The sequence below is a fragment of the Sitophilus oryzae genome, unplaced genomic scaffold (assembly GCF_002938485.1).
Source record: "Sitophilus oryzae breed Bouriz unplaced genomic scaffold, Soryzae_2.0 scaffold_1297_pilon_pilon, whole genome shotgun sequence".
NCBI classification, from domain to species: domain Eukaryota; kingdom Metazoa; phylum Arthropoda; class Insecta; order Coleoptera; family Curculionidae; genus Sitophilus; species Sitophilus oryzae.
In genome coordinates this window covers 2,294,199-2,320,128 of record NW_022145945.1, presented here as the reverse complement: position 1 = coordinate 2,320,128, position 25,930 = coordinate 2,294,199, and the positions used below count along the sequence as shown (strand labels likewise).

Sequence of the window (25,930 nt, the reverse complement as noted above, 5' to 3'; positions counted from 1 at the left end):
ATCCCGATGAAAGAAAACAAGGTTTGGATATTCAGGATGAAATAAATTTTGAAAATGATTATTATTATTATGAAATATATTATTATTATGAAATGGCAATATATTTTAAATAAATTAAATGAATTGTACTTTATTTCAGTATTTTATATAAAAAAATATTATATCTTTATCTTTTTATTTACCATTTATTGAGACGGTTACTTAATGAACATCGAACTACAAATTACTTAATGATAATAGTTAATTCTACCTGATATCCACATTTTTTAAATGTTAGGCAAATTTTTACAATTATTTTTAATTAAATTTAAAAATGTATTCTGCCCTTATCATAAACAATACATTTTCTTAACTTGTCGATAAACGAATAGTTTTCAAATTTTTTAATATTTGGAAACTTTTTATCACAAGGTAGGTATATTATTTATTATTACTAATCGCTAAATACTTGCTAACGCAATTTTAGGACATGCTTTTTATTATCTGGATTTCATTCTGTTCATCTTAGGCTGTAGTTTATTTCATATTAATATTCGTGTTTTAGATCTAAATTTTAATGCTATTGAATTACTTTAACGCGATAAAAAGTTAATGTTATTTTTTAATACCTTTGTGTATAATATTTTTCATATTTATATCTGGCAAAACTATCAATAAATACTATTATTTATGCAAAAAATATATGCAGTACCATATTATGGCACAATTCAAAAGCCCGACTATTGCGCTGACGTCACAAATCGATGTTCTGGCCTGTATCTCATGTTGGTTATGTTTCATATTGTTCAGAAAATCTTAAGTACGTTCCAATATTATTGATTGTACGAGTTCCGTTTTTTTTGACATTTATTATTTTTTTCTTGCACTCTTCATCAGTTACAATCAATTTAGTTCCAGTCCTTTAGACTGTTGAAATGCCGTAATGACGTCACCAATCATCTTGTTATCAAGTGATTGAGAGAGTTCGACAAAATATATAATAATAATAATAATATATGACGTGACGATGAACGTTGGCTGAATATTCTATATCTAATATATTTAGTGAGTAAAACATACTTTTTACAAATTATGCATTTTTACAAACAAAAAAATGAGGTAACCATTTATGCACAAAGGTGCATTTTTTTCATTATAATATAATTTTTCGTATTGACTTCATTTCTAAGTTGCTTAACAAAAAACACCGGCTTTATTTGTAATTCTGCTTGCCAGATTTACCCGCCCTTGCCAAAACTCGAAAAACCAGCCAGCACAAAACTTCTTTTGTCTAAAACGTGACTCTTCCGTCTCACCCCCCACCCCGCACTTTGATGCACCGCTAAAACTCATCGATAAACTTGGAAAAGAGGCGAACTTCTGGTTTTTGGAGCCTTCCTTCAACGAAAAACGACGACCTGGCAACGTGGCCCTCGAGCGCCCGATTTCAGAACAACTTGTTATATGTTATGCAACTCTCGCGTGCGCGACAAAGACAGCCAACGTTATGTGGGCGAGCATGAATGCATAGTAAACATTAGCCAATCACAGACAGCTAGGAACCGGGCTTACCTTGTCATCAATGGGAGACGGACGAGTCCATTCGCAACTCCGAGGGAATGTCGGTAGGTGATAAAAGATATTTTAAAGACCTTAGTTACGTTTTTTAAGGTGCTTATGTTAATCGAGGTTGTTTTATGGGTGGTTTTATAGTGGGACTGATGTAAAGTGTTGTTGAAGTGCGCGTCTAGGGTGGTTAAGGAAGTAAATATTATATGTAGGACCTTACCTGGTAGTAATAATGGACTGTTCCGATGTGATAGTGGAGATCAGCTGAACTAGCTTTCCGTACAAATCAGTAGTAGTAAGAGCCGGGTAGAGAACAGACGTGGCCTAAGTAAATTCCGTTATGGCAGTATTTTGGCTCTAAATTCTGAATCTCGCGGCCATTTTTCCACGCTGCTCGTGCGTTTTTTTCGCTAAATTTTCCAAAAACTAAATCAAAGTGGCGAACCCGACGGGCCATCGAAAGAAAGACATGTTAAAATTTCTCACGCACAAATTAAGGACTCACTCGATTAACGAAGAAAACTACAATCAAAAGGTGCGTAGCTTCGACGATTCCCATTTTCAGTTCAGCTGTTTGTTGTTTTTATGTGTGTGAGTGTGTAAGATCATAGTAACCTCGCTGAAGGTCACGGAAAGCGGCGTAGAGAGAGGAAAAAAATGGCTGCTGCGGATCGAAACAGAGGAACATCGGAACAAAGGAATGCAGGTTTCAGGGCATGCTGTCATTTTTCTGCTTTCTAATTCCTGATGTGTAAAGCCGTCTAACGCTTCTATCCCCCGATGGTGTGCAGTAATGGAGCTATTATATGGCTGGTCGTCTCGATCTTTATGGACAAATATTACCGGTTTCTACAAATAACTGCACATTTTTCCTTTTTTTATCCATGTTGTACTATTCGGGTTTTACTATTTACGTCCTTTCCATGTGTGACGAGCATCACGAATGGAACTATACAGTTTTCTGTTCCTAAATATATCAAATTGGGTTATTTTTAGGGATTCTATTACAGTTTTACTTGAAAATATTACTTTATATGGTTAATAATTTATAAAAGGAAGTATGGTCTTTAATTTTACTTTAGTTTCAATTTCGAGAGATAGGTGAAGTTATTTGGGAAATATTTCGCATGCTAGATGTTAGAAAGCTTTCAGCATTAAAATTCATATTCTCATAATACACAGGCTTTAAATTGTAATATATTTTGGTTGGTTTTAGTCTTAGATAAAACTGAGTTATTATTTCAAAATATTGGCAATGCAGATATAAAATTATGTGAAAGCCTAATTATGAAAGTAAAAATAGAAAAAAGGCTGAAAAAATTGATGAAAATTATATAAATTAGCAGGTTACAGTTTATATCCTGCAGCAGAATATTAAAATGTGTCCAAAACTAGGCACATGAGATGAAAAAATTGTCTATAAAGAGACTCGTAACAATAGGTGATTTTACCTGTTTAGGGCAATTGAATTGAGTTCATTTAAGACTCTTAATCCAACGACTTAATAAATATGTCGGGTTTATTTTAATTGTCATGAATGAGAAACATCTTGAAGGCACTTGAAATTTGTTTTCAAATCGGGATTTTTATTATTTGTTGCTTCAGATGGTGAATGGAGGTATTTTTTTTGAATCGTTAAACAGTTTCTGTACTATTCTATTTCAGTGTGATAGAGGTTACAGAGATAAAACTATTTTCGTAATTATTTGATTAAAAGATTGAGTGTTATTATATTTTTAAGTTTTTATTTTAGTGGTGACTGGTGACTTACCCAGAAGAATCCATTGCAATAGAGTTATACTTTTACAATCAAGATTATTAACTGACCGATTAGAATAACCCACTCATTGAATCATTTTTATTGGCCTAAAAGAAGAAACAAAATTTACATTAATATGTTATTTTTTTATTGATTTTATAATAAAGTTGAATTTAACAAGAGATTATTTTTTATTTCAAATTTTATTTGAAACTGTTAAAGTCTCTTTGTGCAATGTTTTAAATTTGAATTGTATGGATAATTATTTTTTAATAGCGAACAAATCTATAGCTAGCCATTTAGTGCTGTTGTGTTGTTAATTGCCAAGTTTCAAATCGATGTCTCTCATGAAACCAAGAACTGTAGTAGATGTAGTACCTATCAGGTGATATAAAATTTGGCGGAAAAATTCTACTGGATGATGTTCGGAGACAGTTTTGTCTTCCCTATACCAAAGAGTAGATAAGACAAGAGACGACAGTGAACAAAGAAGTCGAATTTCGCGAGAGAGACGCAGATGTATTAAAATTTAAAGGTCCCGTCAAGTCCCATTGTGTCTGTTGCCAAGTATATTTCTTTGAAAAATAAACAAGATTTTCTTAAAATAAATTAATAATATAAGAAGGATATAAGTAACGTATGTTAATACGGAAATGTTAATTTTTAGTTTAGGTTGGTTTAGGTTCTTTTTTCGCAATGTACTGATAATATCAAAGAAACAGAATGACTTAAGTTGATCGATTTCAAAGATAAACAGATAAAATCTGACAACGGCGTATTTTATTTATTCTAACCTATGATTTTAGGACGCTAATCAGCTGTGCTAATCAGGCTTAAACATAAACTTATCTGATTAGTTGTTTTCTTGCATTTTTGCCTTTTTAAAGTGTGTTTTCAGAGTTTTTCGATATATTATCGTTTTGAGAGTTTTTAAGGTTTAATTTTAGTATCGTTTTTATTGCGTACTAATTTGTAATTATTGTTAAATATGAATACTGAACAGGACACCAGTAGCAGGAAAAGACGAGATGGTGGCAATGTGTGTGCTTATAAAGACTGCAAAAATAGGTCTTATTCTTCGACAAACATAATATTTCACTCTTTTCCGAAGGATCCTGAAAAGTATTTTTATAGAAATATACCATATAATTATGTTATTAAACTAAATGTAATCCATAGATCGAAGACATGGTTAGAAGCTTGTAATCGCGAGGATTTATTAAATAAAAATTGAGCAACTCTATTTTTTTGTACATAAACTCCACATTGTGATATTACACTTGTTCAAGTCCATATGTAAAAAAAATGCACGTAAATAAAACATTTCTTACAAATCGACTTGGTCACTTTCTCTTGTTTACCAACGATTTACAAAATATTGCTTTTATTATCTTTATTCCCCGACAAATGTTTCTAATTATAATTTATTTTATATAATATTTAGAAAACTCATTTATTTTGTTTCTATTTATTTCTTTACCCATACAGTAACTATTTATAAGCTATACAGGCAAGTTTTTATAATAGTCTATTTCAAATTTCCCGCGAAAAAATTACGAAAATTTAAAGGGACAAGCGAGACGAGGTCACTCTCTCCACCACTCAAACATGAAAGGTACCGCGCGAACTGTCGCCTCTTGTCTTATCTACTCTTTGCCTATACTCTGCAGATTGATTGTGTGCTAGACGTAATCTGTAAAGATGATATTGAAAAGGTGGATGTCCTTGTAGAGTGTTTATGAGGGGGATTAATCAACGCGACCTTACAGATCTATTGTGCGTTCCCCTTTCTTGAGTTGTAACGAGTTATAACTGATCATGCAGTCTCAGAGCTTTGACAAAAGCCATGATCTGAGACGGCTCCACAGAGGCCAGTTCCCCACCTCCGACATCAATCGTACCAAAGTTTATGGCAGGAATGGTTGTCGTCTCGGCGCACTCAGCGATGAGGTGTTCTGGTATTTCCCCATTTTCTGCACAGAATCTGCATTCGCCGTTGTTTCTCAGCTTCAATCTACTGAGGTGTTCGTTGAGGAGACAGTGTTCTGTTAGAAACCCCGTGGCAATCCGAAGATTGTTTTTCCTAAAATCAAGAAAAATCTTTTATTTTTCTCGGTTGTGGATGTCCTTAAACAGTCTTGATGGTTTTTGGGTTATCTTGAATTTCATCAATATGTTGACATCGTAGAATGATAAGCTGTCGTATCGTTTTGTTGTATCGTTTTGTATGTATACATGTATATACCTCGAAGAGCTGTCCACTAACTTTGTGCTCGACTTCTAACCAACTTCTATTAATACAAAGAATTTCGAACTTCCATTGTCTTTATTTATTTTGATTAACATGCACAACTTTTCGGTCAGAAGGATCACTGACTACTGTTCTGTTTTGACCAAACATGGTCCGCAACTTCCATGTTACAGATAAACAACTGGTGATTCTTGGTAAAGTATTTTACAAGTTTTAGCATGCTATTGTGAAATTTGACTATATTTTCTCTCAAATATATTTGTACTCATTAAATATACATTTAGCAGAAATAAATCCTCAAAGTACATTTTTCTAATTTGCAGTTAAGTATGGCCATATTCTTCTTAACCATACTATTTATTAGGCGATTTTACATTTTCGTACTCCGTTCATGTTGAAACGGCCCAGCTATGTCGAAACACTGCTTTCCGATCGAACACCGAAGTTAAAAATGTGGAAACTTGTGGGTGTAATATCAATTGAGTACAGCTCATTCACGCCGGATCGGGTATTTCGTGTGTTAAAGTTACCCTACATGCAACGATTTGATCTGCATGCCGTTCTTTTCACACTACACCTTTCAGATTTTATAAGAGTTAATTTCGTCAGTCTATAGTCTAATACTGTTCCCACCAAATCTGTGGTCTGTGCAGTTAAAGTATTCGGCATGTTAAAAGGTCGCAGATCTCATCTCTTTGATAAGATCTTTATCGAAGCATCACTATACGTTGAGTTTTGGACTGAATCGAAGGACTGTTCAGTTCAAATCTCTCAGATATTGTTGCATGTAGGGCCCTTTTAAGAGCTCACATGTAATTTCCAGTCGGCCGATTATTTAGTTGCAAAGGTAGTATGATGCGATTCTTCTTATGAAGTGTGAGCTGCATATGAGCCCCTATCGTAGGGTTACCAACAGTCCTCTATTCCAGAGGACAGTCCTCCTTTTGATCTCACTGTCCTCTTTTCTCTCGCGTATTGAAAAAGTCCTCTTTTACAATCTATCGTCATGCTTTAAAAAAATTTTAATCTGTGTCTTTTGCTAGTTCCACTCGTTTTGTACAGAAAAGAAAATGAAGAAATATTGATTTATGTACAAGAAGTATTTGTTGAAGCTATAAACATGTTTAACTATTTTATGTTTGTTTACTGTTAGCTTATGTTTTGAAAAAAATAGTTTTGTTAAAATTGGTTTGTTTTATTTGAACAAGTTTGGAGAAAACATTTTTTAAGAAAGACCATCAACTGCATACCGTTTCATAGCTTTTTGGTAAATTTTATGCATTTGGGCGAGGTTTCAAAAAACGTTTTGCCTGTGCCTCTTTTTTACCTCGCTAAGTGGGTAGGCCATTATATGGCTGATTGTAGAATGTAGAATGTTTAGGAGGGGAGTTAATCACCGCGACCTTATAGATCTATTGTGTGTTCCCCTTTCTTGAGTTATAACGAATTATAACTCATCATACAATCTCAGGGCATATGGCTGATTATAATAATTAATTCGGAATCTGTGTAAACAGAGTAGGCTACGTCCAGATTATTCCTAGTAAAACCGAGACATTAACTAAAAAAAATATTTCTACTTTTTGAAGTTGACAAGTTTATTTGCAGTTATCTGAAATACAGAGCTTCCATTAACATTAAAAAATACTAATAAGCATAAAGTAAACTTTGTTTTTTTTTTGTAGCTAGTTGTCTTGAAGATACTGTATATACAACTGTATTTATTTATAATATTCTTATAGTACTATAAACTCTGACTCGGCTATCGCAACGATTATAAAAGCTGTTTACATCAATATTTCTTTCTGACATTCATTGGCACATAGCCTGAGAATTTCACAAGTGAGATAGTTATATTACGAAATATCGGTGATACTATTTTAGCCTTAAAAACAAACATATTTTAAATAAGATAATTTCAATTTGTGTTTCTTTTGGCATCCGTGCTTCCTTGTGTTTGTTTTAAATACATATATAAATCAACTTTATTATTTTTAGAGATGGTGTGATGTATAAAACATTTGTTTTACGACAGTCCAGCCCTTGTTTATCCAAAGTACGAGGTTTATATACCCTAAAACTAATTTAGCTCTTGTTCCATTAGTAGGTATCCAAAAATATCTTTATTGATTAATGTTTAATTTATTATTGTTATAAATGGCTTTTATTATTGAAAGGTAATATACCAGCTTTAGATAATATTATGTTTTTTGTCTTTTATATTGTCAATAAGTCGATAATAATGAGGCCATTAGGTATAGATTTTGAATATAATTACACATAATTCTTATTATGAGAAGAAAAAATAATGATTTAGTTGATCTTGTAGTAAATTTATTAATTCAAATAATTAAAGGACTTAATTTCGTGTATTCTATATTTTTACTATGCATATATCATAGAATTTAACAACGTATGTCCTACAGGGTTTATACATTTTGTAGGGACCAGTTAGAGCTCCTATAATATCATAGTAGAAGGATAAGAGTAGTTGCACTCTTTCAAATATTTTCTGCCAGTTTTTACAATCTGTCGAATATCGGCAGAATGCAGAGCGTTTCAGTTGAGTTCCGTCCGTCGACCTGCGAGGTTCGAGCGTTGCGTCCCAGGCACAGAGACTGACAAAATTTGACAATGATTGACAAAAAATGATAACCGGGATCACCCTACACAGGGTGAGTCTTAAATAAGTGCAAATATTTTTAGAGGTAGTATATTTTGGCCCCAGAAATATGAGGATTTTTCTGCGCATTTTTTTAAAATCGGGAAATTTTGTTCGTTTTTAGTTAAAAAAACATAATTTCTTAATAATATGGTAACTAGGGTTCAGAACCGGAAATTCCCGGTTCTTTTGAGATATCAAAGAACCGGGACTCGAAACAATAATTAAAAAAAATATTCTTTCATTACGTGAGAAAGTAGTAATGCTATTTCTCATTGTTCTTGGTTCTTTTCTCTTTTGAAATTTCTGTAATTTTTATTAGCAATTATTGAAGTTTAAATATGTTATTTTATTATTTAATACAATGTGTTCTTCAATGTATTAGTTATCTAATTAAAATCACCTAACCGATATATTACTACGAAACAAACACATTAATGTTAAAATAAACTTGTTTTAAATAAAAGAAAGTCTCTTATCAGAAAATCTCTGATATAAATAATAATATAAAAATAAGTCATTATATATTTTTTCCGCATTTCTTCCCATCAGAAGATTTTCAGATACAGAAGAAGAATTGTTACTTACACGAAATGTGAAATTATTCTGTTTTCAAGCAAATTTTTACTCGATGATCAATTTTACTTTATTTTATTTTATTGGGAATTCATATTTTCCTAAATACATCTCTGTGAAACTATGGCGAGTGCCACGATTATACTTTGCCTAGTTATAGACCTCGACTATACAGCTATGTCAGTGGTCACGGGACGCGAGAACAAGGTCATATAAAGTGGCAGAAAAAGAACAAAGGATTTGACAAGGAGTAAAGCTACTAGTTTCCTTATACTGTGATAATATTGTAAAATCCTAAAATTAAGAAATGGCCTCTTATCGCCGCTTTTAATCATCTGATTTATATATTTAGGATTATCTACACCCTGGTGATTCATTTTATATGACTTCATATGATTTTGAATTGCAGGGAGATGAGGATCATGATTCCGGAACAGAAAGTGACGAAGAAATCGATCCTATGGAACTACCTTCACCTGGTAAGTCATTTTACCTTTTTAAAAGAATTTGGAATGGTCGATGAATGATGGATTATTTTTAATTTCGCATATCCCAAATAGACCATGGGAAATATTCGCTAGAACGCAACGTTTCGGAACTAAATTCACCGGCAAAAAAAACTAGACCTAATTTCAAAGTTGGATTTCTCGCGAGCCACTCATTAGATTTTGATGATTTTTTTTTATTGTAAATTATTTCCTTTTTAACGGATGCTACGTCAGAAATTTTCCGATTCCGAATTTATTTTGAGCATACCGGGTGCGTCTCAAAAGTGGCTCACTCCTATAACTTTTTTATTTTTTTAGTTAAAAAAACGAATGTTGGTATTTTAGTATATGACATAAATTAGGATTCATTGACGTATTCAATTGTTTTCGGTCACTTCCGGTTTCACCGGAAATGACTACAACTTTTGATTTTTAAATGGCACCCCCGGTATTTGTTTACTTTATTCGATAGAAAATGTCACTCTGAATAGAATTACACATCATTGACATTTTCGCATATGGTTTATTTGAAATGATAACTTGCGGTTCCTAACGAAAATTTGACTTGAAATACCAAGAGTGTGGTATGAAATCCTTCGTAAAAAAATGCTTTTTCCAAATATGCTAATTAGCCACCCTTGTTCCATTTGAAAAAATTGAGTTATGATTAAAAATATGATTTGAGAATTTTCTAACTTGCCAGGACAAGACAATAAAAACATTAGACGTCCAAATCTATTTTTCCAAAGCTGCTTGATGAAGAATTAGTGCTTTTAACATAGCCAAGGCACTCTAGATTGAAATTTAAAATACAATTTTTTATTAAGCGAGAATGTCAGTTGAAGTTGACATATGATATATCATTCTATACAAAGAATGTAATTTTCTATCGAATAAAGTAAAAAAATACCGAGGGTACCATTTAAAAATCAAAAGTTGTAGTCATTTCCGGTGAAACAGAAAGTGACCAAAAACAATTGAATACACCAATCAATCTTAATTTATGTCATATAGTAACAAACCAAATATGTTTTTTTTATCTGAAAAAATAAAAAAGTTATAGGGGGTGAGCCACTTTTGAGACGCACTCGGTATACAGGGCACAACAATAGGACGAAGTTTTTTGGCCGAACTTTGTAACACCCTGTAGGGTGCAGCAGCGGTAGTAGCTACGCTAAATTAAATCACATAGTAGCCTCATTTTTTGTGAGCATTTTGTTTTTTTAATCACCACATTATCTCTTTTTGTATTGGAGATATGCTGTTTTAAAACGAACGTCTCGGAAGAATTCAGAATTCATCTCGGAAAAGGCATAAAGTTTTATGTGTAAATAATCAAGGCGACATAGGCGAAAACGGATTTATGAGTATTTCCAATATGAGAAAAATGGTTGTCAAATTAAAAAATGCCATTATCTGTAACGGATGTTGCTCGTATTGTGGTTTTAATTGAGGATGGCCGAAGGCAGCGTTAGGTCTCTGATACCCTGGGTATATTTCGAACAACAGCCCAGGGGTGCAACTTTGTTCAAGTTAGCAACCGATCGTTTAGAAGCGATGTCGAAGCCAGATCGGTACTATGTTCATTGCAAAACTATTGTCGCTCAAATGCTGCGAAATATGATATCACTATCACATTCTTGCACACGTGTGCGACACGGTCTAGGCAGTCGCCTCGCCACAAAGCGAGAAATCAGAATATCGCTACGAATCGATGTTGCTACTGAACATAGTGCCTTAAGCTACAAATTACTTTACTATCGCTTTGAAACATGAACAAAGTTGCACCCCAGGATGCCTAGAATCGGTATAAGGAAACGGGAAATTTTACCAGGCGAGTGGACACTAGATTTATTAGTCCCTTAAAAAATCTTTACCTTTTTTTTAATTTTTATATTTTAGTTAGTTTACGTCTACGTTCTGATGTTTGATTTAATTTTAAAGCTTTTTTCGAGGCGTTTGTTTTAAAGCAGCGTATCTCCAATGCAAACAGATAATGTAGTGATTTAAAAAACAATATTCTCACAAAAACTGAGGCTACAATGTGGTTTTAGCAATAGCTACTACAGCTGCTGCACCCGACAGGGTGTTACACAGTTTGAGCAAAAAACTTTGTCTTATTGTTGTGCCCTGTAATAAATTCGGAATAAAAATTGCTGACGTAGCATCCGTTAAGAAGGAATTAATTCACAATTTAAAAAAAAAATCATCAAAATTTAATGAGTGGTTCGCGAGAAATCCAACTTTGAAATTGGGACTAGTTTTTAGTGGCCGGTTTTTTTGCCTGTATATGTGAAAATCTGAAAAAAGTCCAAGAATTCAAAGAAGAAATTCAAAGTAAAAACTAACTCCAAAATGAAATTTGATCTAAATCAATTAAAGAATAGAGTCTCATAAGATGCAGACCTTATCTGTGACAGTGTATAATATACACTGTTATTAGATATTATCTAAATTTAAACTAAATGGCACTAAAAAATAAAAAAAAACGAGCAAAATACTCAATAATTCCTGATACAGACATCAATAACAAAACTATTTTGTAAACAAATTGGTAGGTCAAGACTGAATGCATTGGCAAAGGTTGGCATTACTCTATATCGCCGTACTGACTGGACAAATTTTTCCGAAATGTTGATAAAAGCTGTATTTAAAAATATAATATGTAAAATAAGTAAATATTGTATGCAGATCGTTTAACTTGTTGATGAAATACAATATAGTTAGAGTACAAAAGTTTTTTTTTATAAATGGTGGTAGTAATTAAGTAAATTGATAATATCCCGCCAAAGAAAAATGTAGTCTAAGAAAAATAATAGAAAAAAGAAAAATAATAATCCAAAAAAGCTAAAATTAATAAAAAAATAGTAAATTTAAAATATTTTTCTGCAAGACTCTGTGACCAAAGATAGCGAAGAACTTTTTATGGCTTGAGTTTAATGGTCATAATAGTTATTAACTTGAAAGGACACCCTCTATATAGGGTGATTTATGGCGATGGCACGTTAGATGTTTATGGAGAACCGGTGATAGATTTTTTTTTAAAATTTGGATTTTATACATAAAGGCACCTGCTCTATCTCATATACTTTTCTATTATACTAATAATATATATATATATATATATATATATATATATATATATATAGTGATAGATTTTTTTTTTAAAATTTGGATTTTATACATAAAGGCACCTGCTCTATCATCTAAAATATTTTCGGCGTTACAATGTTGCCGCATCATTTGAAAAGTGGTAGCATCTTGCTTATTTTAAATGGAACAAAAACAAAATTTTAAAAACTATATTTTTTTGATCTCCCTGTTGATATTCAATCGGGAAATTTAGACAGATCGAATATGTCGACTTTCCTTAACATCTAAACCAAATTTCAGCTTTCAATATGCCGAATTCATGATTTAACCAGCGCTTTTGTCACTTTTACACATGTTTTATTTTTATCTCGAAAACTATTAGAGATTGGTCTAGATTAGTATAATAGAAAAACGGATAAAAACAATCAGTAGTTTTGAAAAATGTAATAATATACCAGGTGTTCCATTTAAAATAACAAAGACGCTACCACTTTTAGTATGAAGCGGCTACGCTGTAAGGCGGAAAATGACTAGGGTACAAACATAGTGGGGCATCTCGATGCGATGCTCGCCAAGATACTGGCCGCGCTGCTCGCCAGGATGCTAGCCGCGATGCATCCTACGCGCACTGTTTTAAAACGGCGAGGAAGTGCGCGTAGGATGCATCGCGACTATCGTACAAACATAGTGCGGGGCATTTCATCTCGACGCGATGCGCGCCATTCACCTCGCCATCCGGCGATGCTGAATCAAACATGTACAAATTTATGCGTCAAACCATACTGGTGCCTCGCACCTCGCCACGCACCTATATGTTCAGCGCGATGTTTCCTAGGAAACAAAATTTTTGTTTTTTGCGAGAAGCGGACGCGGATGCCTGAAACTTTACATTTGATAGGTCGATTTAAGATCACAATTCGTTGAGCATATGTCGAACTAGAGTCGGGTGGAATAAAATGTTCACAATACTAATATTTAATTTATCACCAACAATGTAATAACCTTCATTCTACAGGGTCCGGCAATAGCGCGTCGGGCATCTGCAGCTCCTATAATAAAAAACTTATGAATTTTGTAGTCCAGACATAAAGTATGTATTAGGATGTATTTGAGGAAAATATTTGAAGTTCTAAAGGGTGGCTCAAAAAAGTGTGAGTGGATCGCGAATATTTTTTTAAATGAAACACCTATATACAGGGTGGTGCAACTCATTCGCCTCGGTTGATTGTAGTATGTAAGAATACGGAAATATGTAGAAACAAAATATTTTATGGGCATATGTGGGAAGACCATGTGCATAATTTAAAATTATTTTGAAATGTACAGGGTATGTCAGAACTAAGATTTACACCAAAGTTATATTTTTTCTTATGGAACACCCGGTATTTTATTTCATATTTGGATCCTTGGACACAAAATAAGGCATCTATTATAAGGGTTATTATATATTAATATGTTTATAAGCTCTCCTTTACGCGTTAACATTTTTTCGGCAATTTTATTAACATTTGAAATAGTCACAACACATCACGACGCCTAGTTCGAATTCTTTTTCATTTATTTTTTACTACCCGAAACAGCGTTACATCACACAAATCTGGTACCTGAGTGTTTTATCTCTTTTTGTCTCAACAACTGCACTAAAAAAACTAAAATACTTATATATTATAACAAAACCACGATTTCAATATTATTCTATGCGATCAACATGACGGCGACGTGAAATAGATAGGGATAATTTCAGATTTTTGCCATTGACTCGCTGCGGTAGGAATCTGTTGAAATCAACTGAAATGCACCAAGCCTATACTAATTAATAACCACTATTACATAAACTGGTGCTTAATAAAACGGCGATGGTAAATGTTTCAGTATGCCTACGCGCACCTATTCGCCGTTTTAAAACAGTGCGCGTAGGATGCATTGCGGCTACCATCCTGGCGAGCAGCGCGGCCAGCATCTTGGCGAGCATCGCATCGAGATGCCTCACTATGTTTGTGCCCTAGGCAGATGAAACAAGCGCCTTTATACAAAAACCCAATTTTTAAAAAAAATTCCATTACCGGTTTTCCATAAAAATGTATATTGAACTACATTCGCAAATAACGTTAACGTAATATAATGTATTTTTCATAATTTATAATTTATTAACCTAGGTCGTTTATTAAACTAATTTTTTCCCAGACATAATTGGCAATAATTAAAAAATAAAAATCGATAATTTTAAATTGCAATAAGTATTTTGATAACAATTATTAATTGCTAAAATTGATAATATCGAGATTACCTATATTATGTAATAGTGCAATCTAATTTTGAAAATATTTCTAATATTTTTGTGAGTGCACTTGGCAATTGTTTTAAACTTACTTTATTTTATTTATTTATAAATATTAACGGTAATTAAATAAATATTAAAAATTGAAGGGTATTAACACAAAAGGGATGTATACAGAGTGTTACATTTAAAATACGAAAGTTGGTATTGATCACACCCTCTATAACAAAAAATCTTCGTTGAAAAAAAAATGCGCAACATACTTCCATTTATTTGTTCATTTGGCTGATATACAGGGTGGTCCGAAGTTTCTTTTTTTTTCCGAAAACTTCAGAAGCATATTCTGCAGGTAAAAATAAGTAAAAAAGTTCGGGTAAATGTATGTCCTAAAATGCTTAGTCTCGGAGATACAGGGTATGAAGTTTCATTTTTATTTCGATTTTTTATAATTAATTTCTGAAGTAACGTCAATATTTGGATACAAATTGGTATCTGGGAGTTTTTTTCACATGAAAAATTTGATTTTGTTTCATATTTATAGAGGGCGCTACCTTCATATTTTTTAACTGGTTTGAACATTAATAACTTTTTGTCCGTACCTGTATAAAACTACTGAGTAGGAAAATATACATTTACTACGTTTTTGTACGCAAAAAAGGTTATCTTGGTAAAAATCGCAATACCCTAAATAATAACTTAAATAAAAAAGTTATCAATACCCTGTCATCATTGACATAAATTAATATTATAGGCCTAATTGGTTATTAGACTGAAATCATAAATTTGAAATGTTTTTGTACCAAAAATTCAACAGAAACTGTTTTATCATTATTTTTTCGAAGAAAAATCTATGATTAATTAAAAAAAATAAAAAGTTCCCAAATTTATAATTTCAGTCAATATGTTATATGTTACCAGATACATACAGGGTGTCATTGAAATGGTGTAAAAAATCGGGGGGTGATAGTACTCCTAAAAATAGTAAAAAAAGTTCCTATAAGTATAGGGCGGAAATTGCATATTAAGAGAGTTAGGGGCACTGAAAGGGTGAATTTAAAAAACGGTTGTTTTGAAATTGTAAAAAACGAGATAAAATTTCGAAAAAAAATGCTCTGCCATAAATTTTGACCCTAAATCAAATGGTGATACTAAAAAATTATTTGGAAAAGCGGAAAGGGTAGTTTTTGCAAGGGTAGGGGGTTGTTTTGTGAATAACTTTTTTGAGGTTATTTTTTTTGCAACGTCGGTTCATTTTGTGAAAACTACATACTTTTTCCTACAAAAAGGTACTCTTGTTACACATCGCCCAGAGTGATGGTTTTCGAGAAAATTGAAGGCAAATAGTTTGCTCTAATGGGTTGCTAACTCAACATAAACTTATGAAAGTTATGGCGGTTCAAAAGTAACCAAGTAATTATTAAATAATTAATTGGAAAATCAAAATTTCATGATTTTTAAAACATCTTATTGCTTTAAAAACGAAATAAGCCAGTTACCAAAATTCCTTATTAAAATAATGCATTCCTTAATTCATTCATAGTAAATGTTTAAAATGACCACACACCATTCATTTCAATGCAGACATCTGCTCTTCTTCTCCAAGATCTGCGTACCCTGTGGAATATCCTTGGTGTTGTCCGAATTTGATTGGAACAGTCAATAATGCGTTGCCGTAGTTGCTCTTCAGTATTAATCGGCACTGAGTAAACCAAAGCTTTCAAAGTGGCCCCAGAAGTAGAAATCTAGTGGATTATTTCGTTTTTAAAGCAATAAGATATTTTAAAAATCATAAAATTTTGATTTTTCAATTAATTATTTGATAACTACTTGGTTACTTTTGAACCGCCAGAACTTTCATAAGTTTATGTTGAGTTAGCAACCCATCAGAGCAAACTCTGCCTTCAATTTTCTCGAAAACCATCACCGCATTTTAGGATATAGATCTATACGAACTTTTTTACTTGGTTTTATCTGCAGAATATGCTGCCAAAGTATCCGGAATACAGTTCGGACCACCCTGTATACTGTTGGTATGAATTTAATCATTTTAAAACTGGTAAAGCTGTAACGAAAATTTATTTTCATTGTACATAAGATACAGCTTATATTGGGCTTTAAGCTAACCAGAGACTTAGTTAGACAAGAGACTAAATTATTTAAAGGACAACATTGCAAACACGAAGTGCATGGCTGTGTTTGTAAACTTGCAATGGCGGAAGCGGGGCAAAAGGGGATAGCTAAAGCTTTCGATACAATCTCCCACATGTTCTCTTGTGGGATATTGGCACAGGACAAGCAATTTATCTAAAATTAAGTTTATATTTATCAATTGTAAGTCTATAGGTACGCCACAGATTAAATATACCTATTTGTTTAAATAATAGATACGTGTAAAAGATAGGGAATAGCCAAATAATTATTAATATATTATAGATACCTATAGTTCATATCAAATAAACTGCTAGTCACGTGATTAAGCTTGACCGGTACAGCGTTGCCTACTTTTCCATATTTTTCTTTAATTAAAATTATTTTAGGAAACAAAAAAAATAATTATAACTATACGTACAGTTATTATTAACATCAACAAAACTCACCTTCTTAACAGCACTTAAAGGACATAAAGGGCCATTACTACCGCTTTCCCGTTCAAAATATTCTAATAAAGTTGCGATTTTTTTACGGATCTTGTTGCGATCTTGTACACTTTGCACTAAAAGAGGTTCTAAAAAGAACAATGTTTTGTCTGCAAGGTCTGTTAGTAAAGATTTTTAAGCTTAAAGTATCAAAACACTATTTATTTAAACCAAAAACAAAACTAAAGTGTCAAAATGAATGACAATGTCAGGAAATAAATAAATAAATGTGGCAACTTGACATTTTTTTTGACCACCTGAATTCTCAACATGTAATTTAAATTCCAGTTAGTCCTGCGCCGAATATGTCCGTCGTTGGCAACAATGATTTTAAAAATCGCGCTCGCGATTACGTAACTAAAAGTTTAATTGGTATCATATATACCGGGTGCGTCTCAATAGTGGCTCACCCCTATAACTTTTATATTTTTTTATATAAAAAAACGAGATTTGGTATGTTAGTATATGACATACCTAAATTAGGATTGATTGACGTATTCAATTGTTTTTGGTCACTTTCTGTTTCACTGGAAATGACTACAACTTTTGATTTTTAAATGGCAGCCTCGGTATTTTTTTACTTTATTCCATATAAAATGACATTCTGAATAGAATGACATGATATTCATATGTGGTGATTAAAAAAACAAAATGCTCACAAAAAATGAGGCTACTATGTGATTTAATTTAGCATAGCTACTACCGCTGCTGCACCCTACAGGGTGTTACAAAGTTCGGTCAAAAAACTTCGTCCTATTGTTGTGCCCTGTATACCGGGTGCGTCTCAAAAGTGGCTCACCCATATAACTTTTTTATTTTTTCAGATAAAAAAAAACATATTTGGTTTGTTACTATATGACATAAATTAGGATTGATTGGTGTATTCAATTGTTTTTGGTCACTTTCTGTTTCACCGGAAATGACTACAACTTTTGATTTTTAAATGGTACCCTCGGTATTTTTTTACTTTATTCGATAGAAAATTACATTCTGAATAGAATGATATATCATATGTCAACTTCAACTGACATTCTCGCTTAATAAAAAATTGTATTTTAAATTTCAATCTAGAGTGCCATGGCTATGTTAAAAACACTAATTGTTAATCAAGGAGCCTTGGAAAAATAGATTTGATCGTCTAATGTTTTCAGTGTCTTGTCCTGGCAAGTTAGAAAATGCTTAAATCGTATTTTTAATCATATCTCAATTTTTTTAATTGGAACGAGGGTGGCTCATTAGCACATTTGGATAAAGCGTTTTTTTACGAATAATTTGATACCACACACTTGGTATTTCGAGTCAAATTTTCGTTACGAACCGCAAGTTATAATTTTAAATAAACTATGATATGTCATTCTATTCAGAGTGTTATTTTCTATCGAATAAAGTAAAAAATACCAAGGGTGCCATTTTAAAATCAAAAGTTGTAGTCATTTCCGGTGAAACCGGAAGAGGCCGAAAACAATTGAATACGTCAGTCAATCCCAATTTATGTCATATACTAACATACAAAATCTCGATTTTTTAACTGAAAAAATAAAGAAGTTATAGGGGCGAGCCACTTTTGAGACGCACCCTGTATATTTGGTTACTTTTATGCCATTTTTTTATTATGATTTTTTTCGAGATGCAATAGCAAGTAGGTCGGTGAAAGTTATAAGATAATTGTTTTTTTTTCTGCAAACCTTAATATTTATGTATCTATTTTCATATTTCTACTTAGAAAATTACAACAATGTGATATATGAATTACCCAAAATGAACTACCCATTTCGAACTAACAAAGAACAATTTCAAAAATATAAAGCGCATCCAACGAAAAAGAGCCCAACGGGTAAAAATAATGATTTTTACTATGCAGTGGCGGACTAAGGGGGGGAGGGGGGTGGAAGGGGCGGTCCGCCCCGGGCCCCGTCTTTTAGGGGGCCTCCGAATCTTAATAAGTAATTTTTTATTCAACTGGCAAACAAGACCAAGGTGTTCAGTAGTTATAAAGCAGTTTGTAAGTGGACTATGCAAATGTAAGTGGAGTATGCAAACCATACGTATATACGCCAACTATAAACAGTATAAATGGAAGAAGATATTTACTTAATTATCAATTATCAGGCCCAAGTAATTGTCAATGGCATTTTCTATTTAAGAAATTAAATCAAGGGGTAATTTTCGTTGTTTAAAATATCGAATAATTATTTTTATATATTTTGAGACTGAATTTATTTATTTTAGCTTTTAAGTTATTTCTCAATGGTTTCATTATTTATTTTTACTGAATAAACATTTTAAATTACAACCAATGTACATCATAACTTGTATTCTAGCTTCATTACTGATGATGAGCAGTGACGTCTTTAGTATAACGGGGGCCACGGACCTGAGACAGCGAAGGGGCCCCTCGGATCTTGGAGAACTTACAAAATCACGATATTTTGTCGCGGTATTTCCCTGTAAACATTTTTAAGAAAAAAATATTTAAAATTTTTGGACGAAAAAAACTACCTATCAAAAAAATTTGTACAGCTTAAAAGTAAAATTTAGTGATTATCACAGCCCCTGTGACATAAAGAAAAGACGTGGCTATATATTTCAAAAATTAAATTATTCAAATGTCATATAATAATGGCGGTAGCTGTCATGGAATTGAGCGATTAAAAAATTATCATAAATATTTTTTTTTCAAATGGAAACCCACTTTTTTATTTCGCTAGTGAAAAGGTTTTCCAATTCGTTACGTTTTAACTAGACATATTCCTATACCTAAAATAAATCGTTTTTAAGTTGTTTAAGATTTAGTTTGAAGACGTATATTTTTTGATGTTATCTAGCTTCCTTTGACATTAAGTGTCAAACAGTCAGACAATTTATTTCCATCTGTCAGAAAATGAATTATTTGAATTTGCTATATTATAACTACTGCTGCCTTAAAAGTTTAAAAAGTGTATTTATATAAATATATCTCGTATTTTCGTTCGTGATATCTAATAGTTGATATTTTAATAATATACCGTACGATCGAAAAAAAAAACAGCGCAAAGTTAACTAAAATGATGATCGATAATATACTGTCATAGGCTACTGGTTAAAATAAAGAAAAATATACGCTTTAAAGCTAAATCTTAAATAACTTAAAAACATAGTATAGTCAAAAAGTAACAAATTTTAAAAACGAAAGTAACGAAAGCCTTTTCACGAGTGAAATAAAAAAAGTGGATTTCCATTTGAGAAAAAAATGATTTATGATAATTTTTTAATCGCTCAATTCCATGACAGCTGCGGCCATTATTATATGACATTCGGACAATTTAATTTTTGACATAGATATCCACATATCTTCTCTTTATGGTACAGTGGCTGTAAATTTGACGTTTAGGCTATATACATATTTTTGACAGGCAGTTCTTTTCCTCCAAAAATTATAAATATTTTTTTCTCAAAACGGTTAACTTTAGATATAGAGCGTTTAATATCAAAACTCGTAAAATTTTACAGAGAATTTAAGTATGTAATAAAAAGTGGAGTCACCTATTTAAAATAAGAAAGTTGTTGTCAACTTCCGGTAGTTCCGAAAGTACCGCCATATTGAAAATATTTTTAATCGATAGATCTCATTGTGAAACAATGATATGCACTAAATCTCGTATCTAGATATTGTAGTTTTTATACTCTAGTAGATATTACTCTAGAAACTTCTAACGCAGGCTCAGCCTGGGACACCCTGTATAAATACTTGAATTTTGTCAACAATTATACATACGTCATTCAATTTTTACAAAATGTGCATTAGAAGTATATCATTATCTAAACAGACCGGGGGCCACAATTAGCTTCGCCGCCCCGGGCCCCCGACAGGCTTACTCCGCCGCTGTTACTATGTCATTATACGAATCTTCAGTACTACTGTGACACAAGGCGACCACTGTGGGGTGCCACTTTCGGATTCTAAAAATACAAAGTACTTTTGTCGTAGCTTTGATTCTCCCAAAATAACAACTTCTTAGAAGGTGATTTCTTACTTAAAATATTCATTGTGCCTTTGTAGTATTATTCACTTGAGTTTCACGTACAGGGATGATTCAGTCTATATTTAAGAAGAATAACTTTTAAGAATGATACAACTCGAAAAAGCAATCAGTAGTTTAGAGACACAGGCACATATTTTACACTTTAGAAAAATATTGCAGTGATAAACCATATTCACGTCGCTGGTGAATATGCCGACACTTTTTTAATATTAAAATATGTAGCACTTTTATCTATCACATTAAATCTTAATTTTATGAGGAGAATCTTCCCAAGAGAGATGACACATGTTTTTTTGCAACACCCTGTATACGGAATTGATTTCTCGAGTTCTTTTTCGAGGTGTTGAGTTTGTTTATCCCGTCTCGACCAAAGACATAATTCGAGCATAAACTCTAGTTGAAAATATACAGGGTCGCTGTAATGTATGGAAACGGTCGATTATTAGGTAAAATATAGGAGGTACCGCGCAAAAAGTTAAATGTAAAAATTATAGGGTTTATAAATATCTATTAACGGGTAATAAATTTAAGTATACAGGGTCGGTCATAAAGTCGTGGCACATCAAAGTTTCATTTTTTAAATGGAACCTCCTGTATATTATTGCATATTTCGGTTCTTCCTTCAATTCTAAGCAAAAATTGAAAGACACACAATGTACCTCAAACCAACCGTTTCCGACTTATTGACTTTTGAAAATATCACTGAAACAATTTGATTTAATTAATTTCGATATGTTCGGTTTCATTTAAAGATGCTATTCTGCCGAAACTGTGATACTTAATAATATTTGACATTAGTTCTCAAGTTAGCATTTATAGATGTATAAAAAGAAAGTATATCAAGTCTGGATATTAGAAAATTTTCGTTTAACATTTCAATTCTTCAATCTAGGTACATTGTGTATTACGATTATTGCTTAAAATTGAAGGAAGAATTGAAATATGCAATAATATACAGAGGGTTTCATTTAAAAAAAATTGTTTGATGTAACACTTTTGATCATGGGGTCGGTCAACTTTTTGACCGTATACTTAAATTTACTAGTAGCTAATAGGAATTTAAAAGCCCATTACAACAGTATCACGGTTTCGGCAGAATGGCATTATTAAATCAAACCAAACACATCGAAATTAATTAAATCGAATTGTTTAAGTGATATTTTCAAAAGTCAATAACTCGGAAACGGTTGGTTTGAAGTATAGTCTGTTCAACGAGAAGATCCTTGACAGTGATAGCTGTGTCTGTCATTTTAGTTTCAAAGTAGTTTATTTTATTTTACAAAGAAATAAGTTGGTACAACTGGAACGCATAGCAGGAAATTAATATATTTAAAATTTGACTGACAAGTGATTACTTCAAAATATCGTGAAAAAAACTGTATAAAACTGAAAAAATGTAATCGAGTTATTTTATTTAATAAAAAACGGTATGTGTTAATACAAAACAAACAAGAACAAGACACCACATACCAAAAACATATAAAAAAGAATTATTTCTTATTTTCAAGCTTTATGAAACTTCCCGCATTTATGATTATATTTATCAATATAACTTATGTACAAAACATATAAATTTGTAATATTCCGCAGGAATAAATAAAACAACATAAATAAAACAAACTATTTTATTAATAACTAGCGTGTACCAGCGACTTCGTTCGCGTCGAATTAATCATTTGTAATGGTGATGATAAAGCAAAGCAAGAATTTCCATTAACATACAAACTGGATAAAATTTTCTCACATTTATGTCAGCATGAGAAAAACTAACATGGCGATATTATTATATAACTTGGTAATATTTGAAGGTTAGTTTCATCTCGTTGGAATTTGACTTTCGAAAAATCCGTTTGCCAATAGAACAACGGTATACGGTCGAGTCGGCCTACAAACACGTAAACGTTTACGTACGCATGCGCATTTCTTATATTTTTTATTTTTTATACCCGTAGAAGATTCTTTACGTCTACGTATACGTGCCAGCAGCCGCCGACTCGACCGAGAGAACAATAGAGAACAACGGTATACGGCCGAGTCGGCCGGCCGCTGCTGGCACGTATACGTAGACGTAAAGAATCTTCTACGTGTATAAAAAATAAAAAATATAAGAAATGCGCATGCGTACGTAAACGTTTACGCGTTTGTAGGCCGACTCGACCGTATACCGTTGTTCTCTAATAAACTTTTTACGTCAAGCAGTTTAAGCAGAATCGTGGTTAAGAAATTACCCAACTTTTTGGAACACCCTGTATGATTTTTTAAAAAATTTCAAAATATATAAAAAAAAATAAATAAATTATTATTAATTATTAAGACTAACCGTTTTTTAAATAACAAATATTGTAATATTTGAGGGGCGTTTTCACCCTCTTGGAATTTGAGATTCGAGAAACCCCTCCTTATCGAACTTCTTCACCCCACAGTCAATCCGTTTGCCAAAAATCAGCTTTAAACGTCAAGCAGTTTAAGCAGAATCGTGATTACTTAATGGTCATATTTTATGAAACACCCTGTATAAATTTATAAAAAATCTTAAAATCAAAAAAATCGTAAAACAACAAAATAAAATATACGTGTTTAAGAGTTTTTCCGAAAAACTCACCGGTTTTTAAATAAAAAATATTTTAATATTTGAGGGATAGTTTCACCCCCTTAGAATTCGAGTTTCGAAAAATCCCTTCTTATCGAACCTCTACACCCTAAAGTCAATCTGTTTTCCAAAAATCAGCGTTTTACGTCAAGCGCTTTAAGCAGGATCGTGATTAATCAATGACCAGATTTTTCGAAACACCCTGTATACATTTTTAAAAAATCTTAAAATAAGTAAAAAACAAAATAAAATAATAAAAAAAAATAAATAAAATGTTTAAGCGTTTTTTCGGAAATTTGGCCGTTTTTTAAATAAAAAATATTGTAATATTTGAGGGGTGGTTTCACCCTCTTGGAACTGGAATTTCGAAAAATCCCTTCTTATCGAACCTCTACACCCTAGAATCAACCTGTATGCCAAAATTGAGCTTCTTACGTTGAGTGGTTTGAGCAGGATCGTGATTAATCAGTATGTCAGTCACTTAAGGATTTTATATATTAGTATAGATAACATTTTATACCTAAGGTTGATTAATTAACTCTAATCTTAATTTTCTTAAACCAGTACCTTTTGACATTATTTTTCTGCAGTACTAAAATCCATTATTTACCTATCGTGTGATGTCGATATTTTACAGCTGCTCCAGTTTTTAGTATGTGTTTAGTTATGGTCCTTCTACCATATTCGAGATGCACTTATCTACGACGACATGGTATACGAACTTTATTAATGGTAACTTTTAACTTTATTAGTGTATAAGACTTTTTGCCTGGACAGCGAGTATTGACCATAAACTGTGCTCTGGGTCTACAGTTAATTTTCACTCGATTTTTCCTCCACTTTACTTCAAAAGACACAAAACACACGTAATAACACGAATCAAAATGCATCATCTTCCAATCCAAAACGCAGGGTATTTGGCAAAAGTTGACACAAAATATTATAACCTATAATTTGGCAAGACTTTGGCAAGTGTCAAAAATCTAAAGACGAGTTCATACGCATCGGCGTCCGTTTGTCGTTCATCATTCCGTCAAACTCTTTGTCAAATCAATAAAGCTACATTCGAAATCAATTCGCTGGCCAAGTGGCAATTCGACATTAAAGTCGGCACGAAATTAACCATTCACAATAAATTTCAAGTCGAATTTTGCGCACGCGTGTTTAAACGTCTCCTGACATTTTTTTAGGTTAGTTGTTTGTTTTTATTTTGGAAAAGCATATGGAAGAGGCAAAATCCGGAACAGTTGTTAATTAAGTTTTCCAAGTTTTTATGTTTAGAAAAATGGAAACAAGAACGTCATTTAGTGATGATTTTTTTCTAAAATGTGTCTCAATTATGGGATTGCTTAAGCGAGCTTCTTGTAAAAGATTTTCGTAGCACCCAAAACTTTTTCTCGCCATTAATATGGGTCGGACGCCCCATTTTTTAGATTTTGGTAAACCCCTTGGTTTACGATCAAGCGAATTATTGAGCTGCAACAATAATTGCCGTTTTTTTAACAGCAAAGCCACAAGTCCTAATAAAATAGGAATAGCGTCCACTTCACTCATTTTTCTTTTAATAATAAATATTTACTTTTCACAGGAAAATGGCTTGTAACAACAACACAAACAAAATAATTATTAAAATTTAAATGTCAAAATTGTCATAATTGTCAAACGAAAATTCCGTGCTGAAGTGGAAGTTAGCAGCTTGCAAGCTTTCAATCCAACTTAACTTGCACTCTGGCGTCGAATTTTGTTGTGAATGATTACACTGAAGTACATATGATAAGCTTGCGTGCCAAAGTACCACTCGGCCAGCGAATTGATTGCGAATGTAGCTTAAAATTGAAATACGATCTGTCATTTTTAAAATAAACCAATAAAACTGGTTAAAAACAATAAGAGACGACGCATGACGGATTTATATTTAAACTCATCCATAGTTAACTTAAAAATTATTAGAAACTTTTTTTAGTAAAATAAATAGATGGGTATGGGACGTCATCGTCTGTCGAAATCTTACCTGAGAAAAAAAAACA

General features: G+C 32.4%; 1 protein-coding gene across 2 annotated transcripts in view; it reads left to right on the top strand.

Annotated features, from left to right (window-relative positions):
* The first annotated feature begins 1,803 nt into the window (after window positions 1-1,803).
* The window catches only part of LOC115874545, a 92,457-nt gene continuing 68,330 nt past the window's right edge, over window positions 1,804-25,930 (top strand). Inside the window, exons 1-2 of one of the 2 annotated variants that reach the window (XM_030889721.1) lie at window positions 1,804-2,083; window positions 9,206-9,275. In XM_030889721.1, coding sequence (XP_030745581.1) covers window positions 2,018-2,083; window positions 9,206-9,275 — 136 coding nt within the window. In that variant the 5' untranslated portion in view covers window positions 1,804-2,017. The remainder of the gene's footprint in view (window positions 2,084-9,205; window positions 9,276-25,930) is intronic. The other variant, XM_030889720.1, reaches the window with a different exon arrangement.